We start from the raw sequence: 19,903 nt of genomic DNA, 5'->3' as shown, positions 1-19,903 counted from the left end.
CAGATTTGATTTGATTTGGATTTTCCTACAATTCTCTTCGAGAGTTTCTTTCGTGATGTGAATTCGGGTATTGATTTTGGTGCCTTGGCATCATCGCGGTGGGTGAAGACAGTACTCCCGGCCTTGACGAGGATCAGAGCTGCACCACTAGTATTTCATCGGTTTTAAACTCCAAATGCGTCCGTGTGGATTTCTGTGGTCTGTTTTATCCCTCCATACATATCCGTCTAGCACCCTTTACCCGTCGTTGTCGTATCCACCCCCTTAGTTGCCCTTCTCACTAGCCTTCCTGCGTCATAAGGCCAAGTGCCAATACATGTGCCTTGTTGGCTTGTTTCCGAGCACCATTTTTCGTGTAAATTCTCTTGGTAATACAACATAGCATTTTCTCTAATGGGCAGACCCCACTACTTCTTTCTAATGAAATACTTTCTGGTGTGGTGGTGGAGGCTTCTTGACTTTGAGCAAAAGATAAAGGCCAGCACAATGCTAAACTAAAAATTCAACGACACATGGATAGAGTGAGCATAGGGAGAGAGATATAGATAAATTGATTGACTGAGTGAGGGATATGAGAGAGAAAGAACTACATTTTTCTCTCATACACTGGTGCAGTTCCAAAATGTGGTCATCTTCTACTGTAATATTGTCTTAGTAGTGTCCATTTGATCTATATACCAGTTCTATTACATTATGTTTCCTCTAGTAAACACTACAAAACAATATATACCTATTCGATCATATAAACCAAAAAAAAGATCAAAATTGAGTTACACAGAACACGAAGCTCATGCTTATTGGCATGTGTCTGATTTCCATTTAGATACAAAAAACGATGGATGAATCTTTCTAAAATGTGAGTATTCTCTAACACATTGTAGAGCCAACTATGGATTAGCAAAAAAAATTCAATATCTCAAAGTGGTCAACCTTCAGAAACTGATATCTAACGATCTACGAGTTTCATGGAAAATTTTCAAAGACAACTGTGTCACTCCCTCTATTTATAAATAATTATTTTATAATTGCTCCAATATTTTTAGAAAATCTGATAACATGCTTAATATGAGTTAATATAACTATATTTAAATGTTTGTTTGCATTAAAAAGATCGCATATAAATATTTTTATAATATTTTGAGATTTTCAGGTATTTAATTATTTTCCTAAGATTATATTCTGAAATAAATAGTTTTTTGAGCTAAAAATTATATTTTTATGAATTCTGCGAGGTTAAATTTTATGTATCTATTATTTTATTAAGTCAGAAAATATAATTTTTACATATTTCTGATTTATATTTGATTATATATGATTTGATTAAGTTTTTTGGGCTTAATTTTCTGCCATACCACATGTCATTATTGAATCTTTTGAATGGCACCATCTCATTATGTGCCAATCATTGCAAAAGATGGCATTATGGCATCGCCAAATCATGATGCCATTATGGCCAAGGATTAAATGATGATTTCTTGGTTTTTTATTCATAGGAGTGAAATGTTACAATAGAAAAAGCCACGTATTAAATGGAAATAAATGTGACTTCAGGGACAGAGACTAAAAGGGATAGGTGTCAATCTCTTAACCCATATTGATAATGACTTGACTAAATCACTCTTAGTAACTAGAGAATCTTTGTAAAAACAAATGACATGAAACTGTAGACGTGATGCGGTGGCAACGATGCCGAGGAGAGAGAATTTTTAATTAAATTATTGGCTAGGATTGCTCCAACTTCAAAGCTTGATATCTGACAATCCACAAGCTCCATAAAGCTAAAATTTTGAGGGAACTTCATATTTTACTCCTTTATCCATTTATAAAATGAGACTCTAATCTATGGTAAAAAATGTCTTTGAACTCACTTGCCACCTTGGTAGGCTGATTGAAAGAGAGGGAGGTTTTGAAGATCCATCTAGTGTTAATTATTGTGTTGATTACTTGGAGAGGGGAAATAGGGAAACGAGGTGGCTTGTCGGCATTAGTAAAATACTGTTGTCCTGGTGGAACATAAGGACCTTGGATAATAAGTTCACTCTCCTTACATTGTCTTGTCTCCATTACATTAATATGGTTTGATTTACCTTCTTCCTCTTCAGATTTCATTTTACCATCATCATCACCTCTGGCACCATAATCTCTATCACACCCTGCCATCTCATCTTCACCTTAGATCTTAAACACTAATTTACACAAAGCTTCATCTTTCCCTTTTTAGTCATCTTTTCACTCTATCCACACTTCCTCACATCTTCGTCCATCTTCTTGGGAGCAAGATGGATTTTATTTTAATGCCTCAAATAATAATTATATTGTTTGGTTAATTTTCTGTTTCAATATATATATATATATATATATATATATATATATATATTTCTTCTGTAGTCTGCGGCCTCTTATATATTTACTACATTAAAATTATTTATCTCCTCATTTAACTTCCTTTTGCGTATACGGATTTTATTTTATGACAATTTGCTAAAATTTCATGGCGATATGTTTTTGTAATAAAATTTAATAATATTTTTTGTAATCAATTAATATATATATTTTTTGGTTAATCTTCTGTTTCAAAATAATTATATACTTCTCCTGTAGTCTGTGGCCTCTAATATCCCATCCCAACTGCTGACTGAGGGCGTTATACTCCACTCGAGCTGTATCCGAATTCTGGTTTTCTTCCTTGTGTTCTTGGAGAAGATCGCAAGTTCCAAGCTGGGGAAGAGAGATCATGATGCTTCTTCCGGCAGCCGCGAAGCCCCGATTTCTTCCCCAAATCTTCTCATGCCGCTGCAATCGGCTCTCTGATTCCAATCTTCGATTCCGCCATGGAAGAACAGGTGTTTGTGCAACAGGTAATCGATTAGAGTGTTCGGATTTCTACGGAGACAGGGTTCCTCCGCTGGAACGCGCATCTTGCAGCCCTCAATCGTCTTCTGCGGGTGTTTTGAGTGGCGATGGCGAGGGTGAGCTTTGTTCTTCTGCGCGCGCAGTGGCTGCGGCCATCAGGAGAGCCTCCGCGGCGTCACCCGTGGAGTTTATGCAACGGGTTGATAAGGATGGTGCGAGACGCGAGGAGGGGCCGAGTCCGGACTTTCTGAGAATCTGCGCCGAGCAGATGGATCTCTTCCGCATGGTCGTCGACAGAGAAGCTCAGTTATCGGTTAGTCGTTTCATTCTGTCGATAAATCGCTCTCTTCGATGCAAATTCGGTTTGGACGACGTTTGTTTGCCTCTTAAATTCCTAGAAAACACATGGGTTTGTATTTGATATCGACAGAGAAGCCCAATTGTCGGGCAGTCGTGAATTTCTATGGATATTTTCATGAAGATCATTCCACTTTTGTAATTCATTGTCTCCGATTGGAGACAATCAATTACAAGTTGTCCTCCCAATAAAGGGAAAGAAAAAGAGCAAGGAAACAGGAAACTTAAAGAAGAGCAGTTTCTCGTGACAGACAACTCCGGCCGAAGGCTGGTTCGTGGAAGACGAGAAGGACTGATTTCTCATTCTCAAATTGATGCTCCATTTGTGTTCAATTCTATTTATTCTTCTGTCGACTGCGCATCTACTCTTGAACTCGGATCTTCCTCTTGATCTCGGAGATATTGTGCTTGGTTCACCTAATGTTGACACTTCCTTTTTGGAATGTCTGAATTGGGAGGATACCTTTGAGCAAAATTTCTTCCGGAGTTTCCAAAACAATACCAAGGAGGTATCGGTTAGTAGTTGACATCTAATAAAATTTGTTACGAAGTTATATTTTTGGCTAGGATCTAGAAAAGTTATTGTATTCCTAGTTTGAATTACTTGTAGTAGAGTATATATTGAACTCGTATCTTCCTCTTGATCTCGGATATATTGTGTTTGGTTCACCTAATGTTGACACTTCTTTTTTGGAATGTCTGAATTGGGAGGATACTGATACGATCTTTGATATCAATAAGCGTATCAATTCAAAAAGTACTATCAATATCCAATTGAAGTTCAGATCTCGACAATGCAGTTAGAGAAAAATGTAGATTTGCTGGAGCCGATCTTGACGGCTTCCCCTTCTGGCGAAGCTCCTTCTTGATCGTGGCGGTTCCTCCTCCTCGGTGGAACTCCTCCCTCCAGGAAGTACAACGGAGATGCACGATCTCTGCTCCCTCCTTCTCGACTCCTCATGAGAATTCTTGCTCAAGAAAGTAGTTATGACCATACCTGGGATGTCACCTTTATTTATAGGTCTCCTCTGGATGTCACTTATGCTGGTCAACTGTCCGTTGCCCAGATCTGAACTTCCTTCTTCAATATTTCTTAGAATAGAGTCTATCAGATACTTTGAGCACAATTTCTTCCAAAGTTTCCAAATTAATACCAAGGAGGTATAGGTTAGTAGTTGACATCTATAACAAACTTCAATTTCTTGATTAATAATTGAAGATTATTTTTTTGTCGAAGAGATTCACTGGCATTCATTGGAATTTGTTCAAGACTTCTTTTACTCGCTCTGTAATACTATTGGGTATAAATGATAGCATTTATCTGGAGTTAGGCTCGAGAAACTTGTAATATCATTGGATATCCTTTTCGTTTCTGGTACTTTTTTTCATTCTGCATCCATCACTCTCAAAATCGTTACCCAGTCCCAAAAGTTCTTACCCAGTGAGATTGGGGCTCTGAAATTTGAAATACTAAATTTGTAATTTGCATAGTAATTTTAAATAACATTTGGCTTATTTTTTTCAACCATTCTGTCCTTCAATTCTATTTCGATGCCTAGATTAGTATAATGAGTGAAGTTACGTATTCAAGCTGACAAAGATTACGTAGAATTGGTCAATGCCCTTCTTTTTATGAACATATAATCTTCTAAATAGGGATGGCCCAATCACTGCTTTGCGTGGTTGTGCAGTCATTTTGCAGTGAGGTTCAAATTTTCAACCACCCTACGCATAGCTTCCAGAGCATCCGCCCACATACCACGCAGGGTCTGGGCCAGACTGGTGTGGATCCGGGACAGTTTTTATCAAGATGAAAAAATGTGCCGGCTCATTTTGGCACACTCCCACCCATAAATCTCTTCTTTTGCTCTCATTTCCCACCCATTTCTCTCTTTTCGTTTCTCTCTAGCTCTCTCTCTCTCTCTCTCTCTCTCTCTTCACTCTCGTTTCTCGTCTTGCTCTAGTTTCTCTTCTCTGTTTTTTCTTGTTTCTCTCTCATTTTTCATCTTTCTTCTATCTCTCTCTCTCTCTCTCTCCCTCGTTTTTCATCTTTCTCTCTCTCTGGCCCCAAGCCTAACAAAACTAAGCTTCTGAGTTTTTTTTTTTTTTTAGTCAGGAGGACGTGTCTCAGGCGCGCCCTTGGCTGGAGCTTCTCCTCTCCTCAACATCTCTTCCTCAAGTTCAAGATGCTGGTCGTCCCATCTTTATTTTTCCCCACCAGAAGTCAAGTTTGATGGGGAAATATGTTTGAGTGGTCAGGATTCTGAGTTAAATGTCAGGCGACTCAAAGCACACCAAAGGGCGGACAATGTACTTCAGTACCAATCCCACGATGAATCTGTGAGGAGCCAGCCCCTGCAGAGAAAAAAATTGCTAGTCTGGAAGAAGCTATTGGAGCAATCAGACAGGCAGAACAAAATCTGGAGCAGCCGGGCAGGGACCAAGCAGTTGAAGAAGTGCAAGAAAAAAACTCAGCACGTCATTGGCAAAGATGGTTATCTGTCATAAAGGGAGTTGGAAAGATCTGGTCCCCCCTGGGCTCCTGTGATGTTTGGGGGCCCTGCCCAGAGGGAAGTTTAACGGGGCAGCGTTATTTCATTTGTGTTTTTGACGACTGCAGTCGGCGATGTGGCTATACTTGCGGAACTGAGTTCTCAGAGTGTCGGTTATTTATGATTTATGAGCCAGGATTATTTATATGGCGTCATGTGTCAACACCCACAGCAAAAAATGGCAGCTAGAGGAGGCGCTGGTTACACATTGGCCACTGCCAGGTCACTATTATTTCAAGCAAAAGTTGTCCAGAAATACTGGGGAGAGGTACAGACAGCAGCCTATCTCTATGAAAGTCATTGATCTTCAGTCCCCCTGGATACTACTGAATCTTTTTCCGAAAGTTCGCCTGTTCTCTGAATTAGCAAAACTTTGACCCACGAGCAATCCGGTAAAAGGGTTACACACAAAGAGAGGGAATTGATTATGGTGAGACATTCGCCCAGTAGCAAAGTTTAACCAGCCAACATAAGTATACGTTGGATCTACTGCAGGAAACTGGGCATTGGGGTGTAAGCCAGCGACAACCCCCTTGATATTAATGTAAAGATTGGAAAAGGAGATGATGGAGGGCGGTAGACAAACATCTTTATCAAAGGTTGATTGGGAAACTGATTTACCTCAACCATACAAGACCAGATATCTCGTATGCTGTCAGCCTATTGAGTCAGTTCATGAGTGAGCCATTGAAATTCACTGTTGGACAAGGACTTCTATTCACTCGTGAAGGAGGTCTGACGTTGGAAGCCTATACTGACGAGCACTTAGCGGGGTGTCTCAGAATGTCGCTGGTTGAAGCATTTGTTGGAGGATATTGGATTATATGATGGTGAAGGAATCAAACTCTACTGTGACAATCAGTCTGCCCTTGCAATTGCCAGAAACCAAGCATATGGCCATTAATCGGCATTATCTTCGGAGAACATTGATAATCATTCGACCAGAGTACATTCCATCTGCCTGGTCCGAGATTTCAACAGTTAGTGTTCTCTCTCTCTCTCTCCCTCACTCTCTCTCTCTCTCTATTTCTTTCTCCATTGTGTAAGCCACGTGGGAGATTTTTTTTTTTTTTTTTTATTTTTTCTTGAGAAAAAAAATCACGTGTGAGCCTTTAAGTGACTCACACGTGGGACCTTGTAATGGGGCCTCTTAAAGGCCCCAAGCCCTAGCCACAAACTAAGCTTCTGAGTTTTTGTTCTTTTAGTCTACAGGACTGTGTCTCAGCTCAACATCTCTCTATTTCTCCTAAACTAACACTCTCTCTCTTGTCACTCTCGTTTTTTCATCTTTCTCTCTCTCTCGTCATACTCATTTCTCATCTTTCTCTCTCTTCACTCTCGTTTCTCGTCTTGCTCTAGTTTCTCTTCTCTGTTTTTTCTTGTCTCTCTCTCATTTTTCATCTTTATTCTATCTCTCTCTCTCTCTCTCCCTCGTTTTTCATCTTTCTCTCTCTCTTGTCACTCTCTTTTTCATCTTTCTCTCTCTCTCTCTCTCGTCATACTCATTTCTCATCTTTCTCCCTTTTCTCTCTCTCTCGTCTTGCTCTAGTTTCTCTTCTCTGTTTTTTCTTGTCTCTCTCTCATTTTTCATCTTTCTTCTATCTCTCTCTCTCTCTCTCTCTCTCTCTTTCCCTCGTTTTTCATCTTTCTCTCTCTCGTCATACTCATTTCTCATCTTTCTCTCTCCCTTGTCACTCTCATTTTTCATCTTTCTGTGACGGCTGACGCTCTTTCCTGATTGGTCTCAGACAAAGTTACTGCCAGTTGTAATTCATTGACCACTATACACTGGCTAGATCGAACAACCATTGACAAAGAAATTTCAGAAGATCCCACATTTAAGAAAATCAAATACTCCATAATACTTGATCCGTCCACACATCCGAATTTCTCTATCAATCAAGGAATGCTATGTTACAAAAGGCGCATTATGCTAACTGCTAATTCCAGCCTCATTCCAAGGGTGCTCAACGAATTTCACGACTCCACCATTGGGGGTCATGGGAGTTTGCAACGAACTTATAACTGTATATCTCAACAAGTTTTCTGGAAGGGTATGAAGAAGATGACAAGAAACTACATCAATCGATGCTCTACATGTCAACAGCACAAACTGTCAAACCAGTCGCCTTCAGGATTGCTCCAGCCATTACCCATTCCGAGTCAAATCTGGGAAAATCTCACCATGGATTTTATTGAGGGCCTTCCAAAATTAAATGGCTACGATTCCATCCTGGTCATTGTGGACAGATTAAGTAAATATGCCCATTATTTTCCAGTTAAACATCCTTTTTCAGCAACCAGCATTGCCGCATTATTTGTTAAATAAGTGGTAAAACTACATGGAGTGCCCAACTCCATTATCTCGAATAGAGGCATCATCTTCACAAGCCATTTTTGGAGGGAGCTGCACAAGCTACAAGGAACACAATTAAAATTCAGCTCTTCCTATCATCCAGAGACAGATGGTCAAACAGAGTTACCAGTCGCGGTTTAGAATGTTATTTGAGACGTTTCTCCTCTGAAAATCCCACAAAATGGAATCAATGGCTGCACTGGGCGGAGTGCAATTACAATACTTCTTTCCATACTTCCATCAACACCTCTCCTTTTAAAGCAGAATATGGCAGAGATCCACCCTCCTTGTCGCGCTATGGCTCACCCCCGTCACCTTTTGACTCAATCGACAAGCTTCTGCAAGAATGTGATCTCATGCTTACTACTCTCAAAACACATCTGGCACGTGCTCAATCCCGAATGAAATGACAGGCGGATATGCACCGCCGTGATGAAAAGTTTGAAGAAGGGGATCGGGTTTATCTCAAAATTTGACCCTATTGTATGAAATCACTAGCCAAGAGATCATTTAAAAAATTAGGACCCACGTATTTTGGCCCTTTCACTACTCTGCAACAAATTGGCCCCGTCACATATCGCATATCGCTTGGATCTCCCTCAGCAATCGACATTGCACCGTGTTTTCCATGTTTCTCTACTAAAAAGAGCTCTTGGCCCAAATGACAAACCACAGCCCCTTCCGAATTTTCTAACATCGGAACAGGAATGACAGGTTACTCTGGAAGACATCCTTCAGCTACGAGTCACCTCTCAAGGGCCCGAGGTGCTGGTCAAATGGCATGATCTTCCATCTTACGAATCAACCTGGGAGCATTGATACAACCTGGGAGCAAGCCGATCATCTATGGCACGCTTTCCCTCAATTCAAGCTTGAGGACAAGCTTCGTCACCATGGGGGGAGCATTGATACAAGTCGATTCTTCTCCAAGAAATATCAGCGTAAAAAGAGGAAGCATCAGGCGAGAGGAGCTCATGTGCGAACAAGAGTACCGCACGTGCAAAAAGAGTTTGAATAGCAACAGCGGGACACAAGAAGGCATTGGGCGTTTTTGGCGTTTTGTCGCAGAGGCAGTTGCAACCGCAACTGAAGGCTGGAAGCGGAGCAGGCCGCGACCAGAGGGAGAGGTTCTTGAGCGTTCTCCCACCTTCTATCCTTCTACTTTTTGTCTCTTTCTATCCCTCTACTATCGAGGACCTTGGATTGCACCATTGGCATTGTTCCCTTCATTACTATTTTGATTAACGGTGTTTTGGTGTTCTCTTCTCTTGGGTACTCCGGCGAGCTAAGAGGAGGGTGTCAATGCCCAGCCGACGGGAGATCCAGTCAGCAGAAGGCTTATTCAAGGAATGAGCCTTAGGCAGAAATATGACATATTATGGAATAATTGTAAGGTTATAAATACTCTTGTAAAGAAAATTCGCTCATGAGATCAATTATTGGTGAATTTATTCTTGTTATGATTTGGCTACTGTCCCTTTGTGAGGACAAGAATTTCCATAGACGGAAATTTTTGAGGCTTGGGCTGTTCTCTCTTCTCACCTTGTTTTTCTTCTTCTCTCTTCTTTTTTGATCCTCATGGAATATCCATGAGCATTTATGACAGTATCTGACTGTTCTTCCAGACAAAGCATTCTGCTTGCGTGTTTTTGTCAGATTGATTTTTTAAAAAATGAACTTAGTACAACTTGTTTCTATTATTTTCTGAATGCCCTTAAATGTTGTTTATTTGCACTGCTGTCCTTTTCAACTATTCCATGGAAAAGGTTATGAGTTCAACTGCGTAAACGGCGGATCTGATACCAATCACTGCACAAATATCTTCAATCGTATCGTTAATTCTTGGCAATGAACAGATTCTTGAAAAATTCAATTCAAGCAATTTCGAAACAGTACTGAAATCGTCAACTGATCGAGAGGCGTAGCTGGAAGGGAAGAGAAGAAGAGTGATCTGAGAGAGAAAGAGGGAAGAGGAATTGTCGTAGTCGATCTCCTGATGCCGATGTCCAATGGCTGGCAGAGGATCTGCAACCACGGGTGAGAGAGAACAGGGAGGAAGAGGTCAAGAGGGAGGAAGAAGAGAAACAAGAATTGCAACAGATTTGAGGAAAAAACTCACGAAGACTTCTTTTCTGTCTCTGGTGGTTTCTTTCCTTGTATTTATACTTTTCCCAAGTCATGGGCCTGGGCCTCCTTAAGCTGATAGAAGGGGCTAGATATGGTACCGGGACGCCGTTTAGCGTACCATGCCTGTATCATATCAGTTTTTGTCAGATTGATTTTTTTAGAATGAACATGTAGTACAACTTGTTTCTATTATTTTCTGAATGCGCTTAAATGTTGTTTATTTGCATTGCTGTCCTTTTCAACTATTTTATGGAAAAGGTTATGAATTCAACTGCGTAAACGGCGGATCTGATATCAATCACTGCATAAATACTGGGTGATTTTCCCTGATGGTGAGCTTGGCCTGGATCTCATTGAAGAGCTTTTCCAACACTATTACATTATAATGCGAAGGAGACACTTGAACTACCAAGAACCCATATCTGCCCCCTACTTCTTGCTTTAAACCATATCACCGTAGTTTGGAACAACTTTCTTTGGCTAGAACGAAATTTTATGAAATTTTCCTTGATGTTTTTATGATAATTCAATCCCAGGAGTGCTTAATTTGCGAGGTCACCCCACAATCCCAGACTTCCCTGTTTGTTCAAGATATTAAGGACGTGTATGGTGCTTGGTTTCTAAATTACCAAGATTCTGTTTGGTTGCTAAAAATCTTCAAATTTCTCTTTAAGGTGTATGTTAGACCAGCTGGAAGTTATGTAATGGATCAGCTGGAGCTTCATCGAGTCTCTTCCTATTCACTTGTTGGGAATGCAGATATTGCAGATTATGTGGTGCTGATCGGTAATTTTGTTGTTCCAGCTGGCTTACGTGCAGCAGAGGCGCATCTTTCTAATCAGCAAGTAAATGGCAAAGCAACAAAATAAAATTTGGTAATCTTATCTACTTATAATATCTTGATCGTTTTCTTCTTTTTGGTTTCAGGTTTCATTTATTCCAGAATGTGGCGCAATTGTTTTGCCAATGGTGAAACATCCGTTTGTTGTGGGATTTATTGTGACTGAATTTCCATTTTTGAAGAGCAAGCCAGTTCAGAGGCCTGAAGATAATGAACCATATTCAGTTTTTGAACCATTTCCAGGCAATGGCTACGAATTGCAGCAGTCTGAAAGAAACAAATGGGAAGTTCAAGGTTTTCGGACAAAAATAAAAAATTATTATCGTCATTTTATGGCTGATCATAGTGCTAAAGCCGTTATCATTTCTCGTTCATTGGCCACAGCTTATGTAATGGACCAGGTGCGTTACGATTTTTTTCCCTGAAATATTTTGCTCACTGTAAAATCAAACTGCATGTGTTTTTCCTTCGGTTCTGCAGAAAGCAATGTTGCTCCAGCAGTCATCTTGGCAGAATAGCATTCGTATGAGCCATCTGGTTGAGCAAGTACTGATTCGTCAACATTTCTTTGGTGATGTTCTTTAATTGGCACTCACACCGTGAAAAGAATGACTTACCCTTTTTCCTCAATAATTTTCTCAGATTCGTAGCCCCCTATCTAACATGAGAACATTGGCAAAGATGCTTTCCGTCCAGCTAAAGAGAAGTGCAGTAAGTCTTGCCTACTGTCATTGCTAATAATTTAGAAAGCGATTTTCTTCAAAAAAAATTTTAGAAAGTGATACTATTCCCTTCCTAATCCAGGGGCATTTTAGTCTTTCAGCCCATTGGAGGGGGGTCTTTGCGCAGTTTCCCTTAAATGCATTCCCTTTCATAGATGTACCCCCCCAGGGTTGAATCAAAAAGACTGTCACTGGAAGACTTGGATTCCTTCCACTCGTGAAAGGTTCTATTCAACGATTGTCTTTGAATTGATGATTGTGCAGACGATCTTTTCTGAAGGAACCTCCCTCTCCCTCCCTCTACCCCATTTTCCCCCTCTCCCCTGTCGTCTCCCTATCCATCAGAACTTGTGCTCAAGACATTGAGAATTGAAGTATTTCCGTTGCTTATTGAAAAAGATTACATCTTGGTAGCAGTGATACAACTGGGCCAATGTACCATAAGAACCGATGTCTTACATGTATATGTGGATACATGACAGGTTCCGCGTGACATCGTTGAAGACATTCTCGTGCAAGGTGATTACATAAGAGAGACTTTTCAACAGCTCCAGGATGCTGTCTACCTAACCAAGGTCAGTTTTGATAGTTCCGTTTGATTGTTTCTCCTGATGCCCTAAATATCTCTCTGCCGAAAGCCTTTGGCAATGATGCTCACTTTTCTTCATAGTACTTAAAAACAGAAATACTCACTTTTATCCAACAGCCCTCTTTCACTTTCCTTTATATATGTATCTGATGCCTTCTATCATTGAACCCTAGGCCAATATTGTTCGGTACAATGAGGAAATGATAAAGAAGGTTCACAATTCAGCTTATGAAAGTACAGAGTTAGCCGGTCCCCTTCTGCCGGATTTCAGTTTAAGAGAATTGGAGGAAGTAACCCAAAGAATGGATCCAAATTTTGCTTTGAGTTCAATCCCAAAAGATCTTGAAGTCCCCATGCCACCTCATGCGCTTGCTCCCGGGCTAGAAAATATAAGGTATTTCCGTTTTGTTGCTTTGTTAGACCTTACCCTTATGATAAAGTTATATATTTTTTGGTTTTTGAGTGTGAGTACTTTTTGCGCATTCCTTAGAGATTGTTTTATTGGGTGGCTGGTAGGATCCCCTTCTACCATCAGAGTCATTTCTGTCATTTTGGCTTTTCAGTACTTTCCCTGTACCCATCTCTTAAAGGCTGGAAATAAATTGTTGAATTGACTGAGAGCTTGATAGTCCTGAGGAATCAACATAGAAGACCCAGTCAATGACTGAGCCTTATGCACGAACAATAACCAATTCTTGAACAATCATAGGATTATAAAGACCCCCTTGTAAAATGATAAGATATGTACTACGACTTAACGAAGGGGTAAAGAGCACGAAACCAGACTAGAGGAGAAACGTGCACATAAGCTGGCACATGTCGAGAACGCTATTAATAAGGAGGGCGAGAAACCTGGGATCAAGTATTTTTTTTTCTGAAGAACCTGGGATCAAGTTTTGAATCATTAGTTATTTCGGGAGAGCCAACTGAGCTGGCTGGGTAGGGAGTGCACTGTGGGAGAAAATGGAGAGGAGCCACATCAGGCCTTCTCCTTTATTTTCTGTTCTAGTTCCTTTACTGCTCCAGCTCTGAATTGACTGCCGCTGGTCTTTTGAAGTCATTCTCCAAAAGATTTGCTCAATTTGTTCAACTCCGTTGCCAGTCAGGAACTGATAAAGGTCACCTTACTTGGCAAGACGGAATTTATTTTCTTTAATCTTGATGTAGCCTAGAAGCCCATTTTCTGAGGCCCATTGGCAAGTTGAAGCCCAAGAAAGAGATTCTTCTAGAACTGAGAAGATCTGCAGAAAATTACCTAGAGCCCCTCAAAATCCTCTGACAGGATTTTCTCTTACAAAATCTTCTGACATGATTTTCTCTGACAAGATCTTCTGACAGGATCTTCTGACAGGATTTTCTCTGACCGGATCTTCTCACAGAATCCTTTGACAGATTCTTCTTCTGTTTAACAGAATCCTTTGACAAGCCATAATCTCTGCTCTAACTTGTCAGAGCTGCATATCTTCTGTTTTGTCCCATCAGGATCTTCTTGAGCCACACAAATATCTCCTGACAGCTTCTACAGGCCCCAGAATCTGCAGGATATCTCTGCTCAGCCCTGACAAGCTGCTTATCTTCTGTTTTAGCTTGTCAGATTTGTTTTTCTCAATATTTTGACTTGTCTTGTCATGGGTACAGTCATTATGGACGACCCTGCACTTGTTGTGGCCTATATAAACCCCCATGTACCCCTGAATGAGTATAATTGAAATCTATTGTCTTGTTGAAACTGTTGTTTCTTCCCTCTGAGTGTTCTCTTTGCTAGAGAGTGCTTAGCTGCTTGTGGATTCAAGGAAACACTTTGTGGACTCGAGGGTTGGAGAAGTTAGTTCTGTGGATTCAGGACTTGGCTCCTTCCATTAGTGCAAGGCTTGTGGATTCAAGTCCTGTTTCTACACCGTTCGTGTACTAAGGCTGCATCAAATCTTTACAATTTTACCCACAACACTCATGTAGTTATGCAAACGTCCCTGCATTATTTGTCAGTTGTAACTCATTACTAATGAGATCCAGATCTCTCTTATGGGTCAAGGACCTGATAATGTTGTATAAATTAAGGCTTTAGCCCAGGAAACGAATCGGTATGTTTCTTTATGACATTACCCTTGGCTTGATCCTACGGAACGTGATTTAAGTTTTGGATATAAAGATATAGTATTTTGCTTGGACCAATCAAGAAAGAGATAATGCTGAGGTAGAGAGATGCTGGTGGTTTAGTAGTCTGTGAGGAGAGGGGGAAGAAACATAATGGACTTCACCAGGATAAAACTTCCAAATGATTCACGCTGCCCTCGTAAGGCCTACATGTATTTTAAGGAAAACACATGATAAGGGAAATGGGCCAAAACTCCCCTGGAATGGTTGGGATTCATTTCAAAGAAAGCAGCCATTTTTTTGGTTGAACTAATTAGCATGGAAATCAAATATAGACGTTCAATAAAAAAATTAATTTCAAACATTGGGACCGTCTTGGGTTTCTTCACGATAAGCTTTCTTGAACGTTATTGTCTCGAGCGGAAATGCAAGAAAAAACCTTGTTATAGAATATCTATTTACGTAAAGTTCCTTCAGATCATGATGGAGATCCAAATTTCAGTAGCCAGATGTAAATAGAGAGCAATGGCCAGTAGAAAGGAGGAAAAAACAGTTCTGCAGACTGAACAGTCCCTTCCCCTCTGGTCGCTGGTGCCTCCTGCGTTTCAGTCCACAGCCGTAGCCACAAAATCAAGCAAGTGCTTGAAAAGATGTCCTCCATCCCACTCCCTTTTATTGGCGGTTCCAATTACCGAGGTCTCTTATTGGCATGTGAGATATATGTTCTTGAGTATTTGTTTTAAGTAGAAGGGGCCCATGTCCCCCTGTATTCTCAGCCCAAAAAGGGGCTGACTCTGTCTTGGCCCACCAGGTAATATGACTCACGGATGTATCATGGGTCATAAGAAAAGAGGGGGAGGATTGATTGACGGCAGTCAAACCCTTGGTAAGAATTCTGATACGGTTCCTATAAGAATATATGAAAGGAGAAGAAGGAAAGGGCGGGAAGTTAGTGGGCCAGCTGGCACTGAGCTGGCCAACTAACGAACGGATTCTTGAATTAGCTTAGAAAGGAAATAAAGAAACAGGAGGTTATAAATAAAGGGGACGGGAAGGAGAAGGGGCACGGAAGCTTTGGGACTTTCTGGAGCTGGCTATTCTTGAGGAGCGGGAGCTGCATTCGGCTGGAGACTCTTCAAGGATCGTGGTTGCAGAGAAGAACGGAGACGACGTGGGTGTTCTATACGACCAGGGCAAGGAGCGTGGGGGCAATCTATGAGTTCATTTTTACTAGAATTGTTCCATTCGATACGGTAGTGTATCAAATTCATCCCATTCTCCTGAGTCTACCTTACCCTGACTCCTCATGTTCTCCAGCGAAGTCGTCTACTACGAGGTTGGGACATCTGGGCGGTTTTAAGAGAACTGATGGCGTCATTTCCGTTTCCCCGTCTCCCCTCCCTCAATCCTTCTCCCCCTCTACGACTTGCATCTTCGGAACAAATTTCTGTTGTTTTGAGTCCCAATCTTTTGAGCAAGGAAAGGGTTTAACAAAAGCCTACAGTAAAGGGTAGGGAACCACACGTCCGGGACGTCATGAGACGGATGACGATCCGTGACGGACGGTGACGTGACGAAATTTTTGCCACGTCACCGTCCCGTCACACGTCTGAGGATTTCAGAAAAATCCGTCACATTTGCGTCACCGTCATGGTTTGCGGTGTCCTCGTCATGTCCCCATCACCGGACGGCATCACCATCACGTGTGACGGGAAAAACAACCATGCAGAGGAGAGAGAATTAGAGGGGCATATCTCCAATTATCTTTCGACGGCATCCTTTTGCGCGCGTGAATCAATGTAAGGACTTTTCTGTAAAATGCCATGTAATGGAGTTAGCGACAACACATGGTAAAATCTCCGCCGTCAAGAAGCTTAAATCTAACGATTTTAAAGCTTTTTTGGGCATTTTTAAAAATCCTTCACGGCCGTCATCCATGACGGCCGTCCCGTCATGTCACTCGCCCAAGGCCCCCCGTCACCGTCACATCACCGTCACGCCCAGTTCGTCTTCTGTCTTCGTCACCGTCACAGGCCCCTAATTTCATCACCATCACCATCACGTCATTCGTCATGCTGCTGTCACCGTGACGGATGACGGCTGCTGTTCCCTAATAAAGGGGAGTGGGAGGGAGAAAGTGACTTCGGACTTTTCAAGAAATGGTTACTCAGAGGCAGCTTTGACTGTAGGCTGGCGCAGAAGGTATCTGTGCCCAGAGGAAGAAAAGGCTTGATGCACCCTCTTTCAGCATTCTCGTTTCTCTCTCAATCTGTACCCTCATCTTGATATGATCTGTCAACACATCTATGCTTGGAAGAAGCTACAGCAGCTGCCCGATTCAGGAGCCCAGGCCCAGCCTGTTTTGGGTTCCATTTAGGCCCTCTCTCTTTGGAGAAGAGGGTAGGAAGTATCATTGTGAGTTTCCCCTCTCTATCTCTCCTCTTCTCCCCCAGGTCGTGACCCTCCCTCTCTGTGCTTGCATGTCGACATCGTCATCCCCTGCTGAATGACAACCCCTTCATGGGCGATCCTTTGCTATTCCGCATCATTCCTTTTCTTCCCTTTCTCCCAGGGAAACCCTCTCTCTATGTCCCTCTCTCCTTCCGACCTCGGACATGCTCTTTCCTATCTGTGGTTGAAGACATCATTTGGGCAATTGTGATCATCAAATCTACCGTTGGAAGGCTACTACAAAGTTGATAGATCCAGTCTCAACATGGGATCGTATCACATCTCTCCCAATCGTATCACATCTCTCCCAATTCTGCATCTGCTACAGAATTTGAATCTCCCTAGCTATCTGGAGGAATATTGTCTCTCGGTTGATTCATTTTTCATTAACTCTTCTTGAATTTTCCAATTTGAGCAATATGTTTGACCACCGGATCACAGAGATTTCCAAATCGGTACCAAAGCCATTCTCAGAGAGTCAGTTGGGGGGAGTTTGTGAGTTTATTGATGTAAACCCTTGTGTATAGAGGGGAAAGAGAGTCAAAAAGGGGGAAGTTTGTGAGTTCGGAGGAGAGTTTGTGGTCCCTAGGAAGAGGGAATAGCCTCCTCTCAGACCTCCATCTTCTCTGTGTGGATTTGCTATTGTTCATCTTGCTGTTTTAATATTTCTCTGCATCCATCTGTCTCTCTACATAGTTCCTTTATACAAGCATTTCGTATCCCTTTGTCCTCGTTTGATAGCAGTTTGATGGGATCCTCAACTGGGGTCCTGATCAATATCATTCTTCTCCCAATCTCTCAAATGTTGAGTTCATTATGTTGTACGTAAGCAATAATTACCTCAGTGCAAAGAAAGATGTCCGAAGTTCATTATGTTGAGGTAGTAGTATTGGTTGTGTTCAATATAATTTGAATCTCTCTTTGATCTCCTAAGAGTGCTCCTCTCTTTCTGGTATTCTGCTGGAAGAGCTGGCGGCTCGGGTTTAACAGAACAAAAGACTCATATTTTTCATTCACTAGACTGGTTAAATACCAGCCAATAAAACAGTGAGAAGGGTGCACTCACTTACATGCCTTGTTCTGAGAATAAGTCACATGATACATTTAAGTGTGGGCCTCTTAAAGTGTGGCCCACATACATCAGTTTTAAATCTAAAAAAATAAAAGGAATTTGGGCCACATAATACGTGGCCCATTTACAGAAAAACAGATCGAAAGAAACACCTCTAACCGACAGGTTGTTTTCCGGATGTTTTCTTTGGTCTTCAGCTTCTATTGAATAGATAGTCTAAAACGGCCCATATTCAAGTCTTGAGCAACTAATGATGTTTTATTTGCGGTCAGGTAGACCATGCAATGTCTCAAATGTGTTGGCTGATCTAGTGAGGGCAGCAGTGCCACTTGCGCATAATCAAAAGCGCTTTCTTAAGCTTGGTGGAGATTCAAACCTATTGAAGGTTGCTGTTGAAGAATCTGTTCTGAGGCAAGCTCTCAGCAATCTCATTGAAGGAGCTCTTTTGCGTACAAATATCGGAGGTGAAGTTGACATCGTTGCAACCTGGGCGCCTGCTGGTGGGGTGCTCATCATTATTGATGATAACGGCCCAGACATGCATTACATGGTAATTTTTAGATGTAATTTACATCACTTTGTTAACGTGATTGTTTTCTTCTCAGGGTTTACTGATCCGTTCTTATCTTAAATATTAATCCCCAAACCAAGTTATTCCTATTTATGCAGTACCTCAGTAAGAGCTGGGGTAAAACTTAAAAAAAAACATGTTAAAACCAAATTTCTGATAATCTTACTTCTAAAACCAATTTTTTAAGTCCTAGGGTTATTACTAAATAGCAGAAGTTCCTGTTTTTTATTTGTTTTTTGCAGACTTGAATGAACCTTCTTCATTCAAAATCAAAATTTTTGTATTAACATATTATGTGGACTATTAGGCTACTTATATCCTGTAAATTTGTCCCATCACCTTAAGGATCGTCCGTCATGATGTTTTTCTTCGATAACATTGAATATATTCTTGAGCCAACTGGATGCACTCTCGTACAGAATCAGTCTATACTTCTATTGTTATTTCCCTTTATGGAAATATCAATTTATATTATATTTTTTTCATTCAAACATTCCATTTATAGAGATAAACTAACTAATCTGCATATCTTCATACAATGATGCAGACCCAGATGCATTCTCTTACCCCGTTCGGAGCTGACCTCTTTGAAGATGATATGATCGAAGATAATATGACGTGGAATTTCATCGCAGGGTTGGCCATATCTCGTGAGATCCTTGAGAGCTATGGCTGCGTTGTTAGGGTCATATCTCCTCGTTTGCCAAATGCGGCGCTTGGCACAGGTGGGACCCGAATCGAGCTGTGGTTGCCTACATTAGAATCTTCAAAGACACTTGATTCTTCCCAGGAGCAGCTACAAGCATGACATGTCTTTTGTCCAAGAGCCAAATGCTATAGCAAAAAGGTGCGATTATTGTAGATTGTTACATGGCTTCTATCTATTGGGCTTCTATGTATTATCCTACTTGGTCCCTCTCTTTTCCCCTTATGATTAGAAGTTTACCGTTAAAAAAAAAATACACTTCAATGATAAACCTTAAAGGGTACATGGGGCCCTTTATAGGCCACAATAAGTGTAGGGTCGTCCATGATGACAACACCCATGAAAAAACAACTCAAAACATTGAGAAAAATAATACTGAAAAGCTAAAATAGACGATCAACAACCTCACAGTCCTGAGCAGAGATATCCAGCAAAATCGGGGGCCTCAAGAATTCGTTAGAAGATAATGTTTGGTTCAAAATGATCTTGGTAAGACTAAACACAAGATCTGCAACTTTGACAAGCTAGAGCAGAGATTACCGCAGATTATGGCAAACTGAAACTTGAATAAGATCTTTCTTATTCTCAAAGACTGAGGTGTTGGATCAAGGG

General features: G+C 41.2%; 1 protein-coding gene across 2 annotated transcripts; it reads left to right on the top strand.

The window, feature by feature from the left end:
* Positions 1-2,617: 2,617 nt before the first annotated feature.
* CSK (chloroplast sensor kinase) lies at positions 2,618-19,487 on the top strand. Of its 2 annotated transcripts, none has more exons than XM_078577929.1 (9): positions 2,618-3,166; positions 10,920-11,090; positions 11,173-11,487; positions 11,567-11,632; positions 11,729-11,797; positions 12,291-12,383; positions 12,571-12,791; positions 18,291-18,564; positions 19,133-19,487. In XM_078577929.1, exons 1-9 carry the CDS (start codon positions 2,735-2,737, stop codon positions 19,391-19,393), a joined length of 1,902 nt encoding a protein of 633 aa, XP_078434055.1. In that variant the 5' UTR covers positions 2,618-2,734; the 3' UTR covers positions 19,394-19,487. The 2 variants fall into 2 exon arrangements, with proteins under 2 accessions (XP_078434055.1, XP_078434056.1); XM_078577930.1 differs by lacking the exon at positions 2,618-3,166 and adding an exon at positions 9,403-9,507.
* Positions 19,488-19,903: the final 416 nt, after the last annotated feature.

The sequence above is a fragment of the Wolffia australiana genome, chromosome 7 (genome assembly GCF_029677425.1).
Source record: "Wolffia australiana isolate 7733 chromosome 7, ASM2967742v1".
NCBI lineage: Eukaryota > Viridiplantae > Streptophyta > Magnoliopsida > Alismatales > Araceae > Wolffia > Wolffia australiana.
The sequence above is the reverse complement of the archived record's forward strand: the minus strand, read 5'-3'. Positions and strand labels throughout refer to the sequence as shown.

Excerpts from the sequence above, each read along its gene's own strand:
- CSK (XM_078577929.1), top strand. The coding sequence starts at position 2,735 with ATGATGCTTCTTCCGGCAGCCGCGAAGCCCCGATTTCTTCCCCAAATC. Across the intron at positions 11,488-11,566 it reads CAGCTTATGTAATGGACCAG|AAAGCAATGTTGCTCCAGCA; the intron begins GTGCGTTACGAT and ends TCGGTTCTGCAG. Across the intron at positions 11,798-12,290 it reads TCCAGCTAAAGAGAAGTGCA|GTTCCGCGTGACATCGTTGA; the intron begins GTAAGTCTTGCC and ends GATACATGACAG.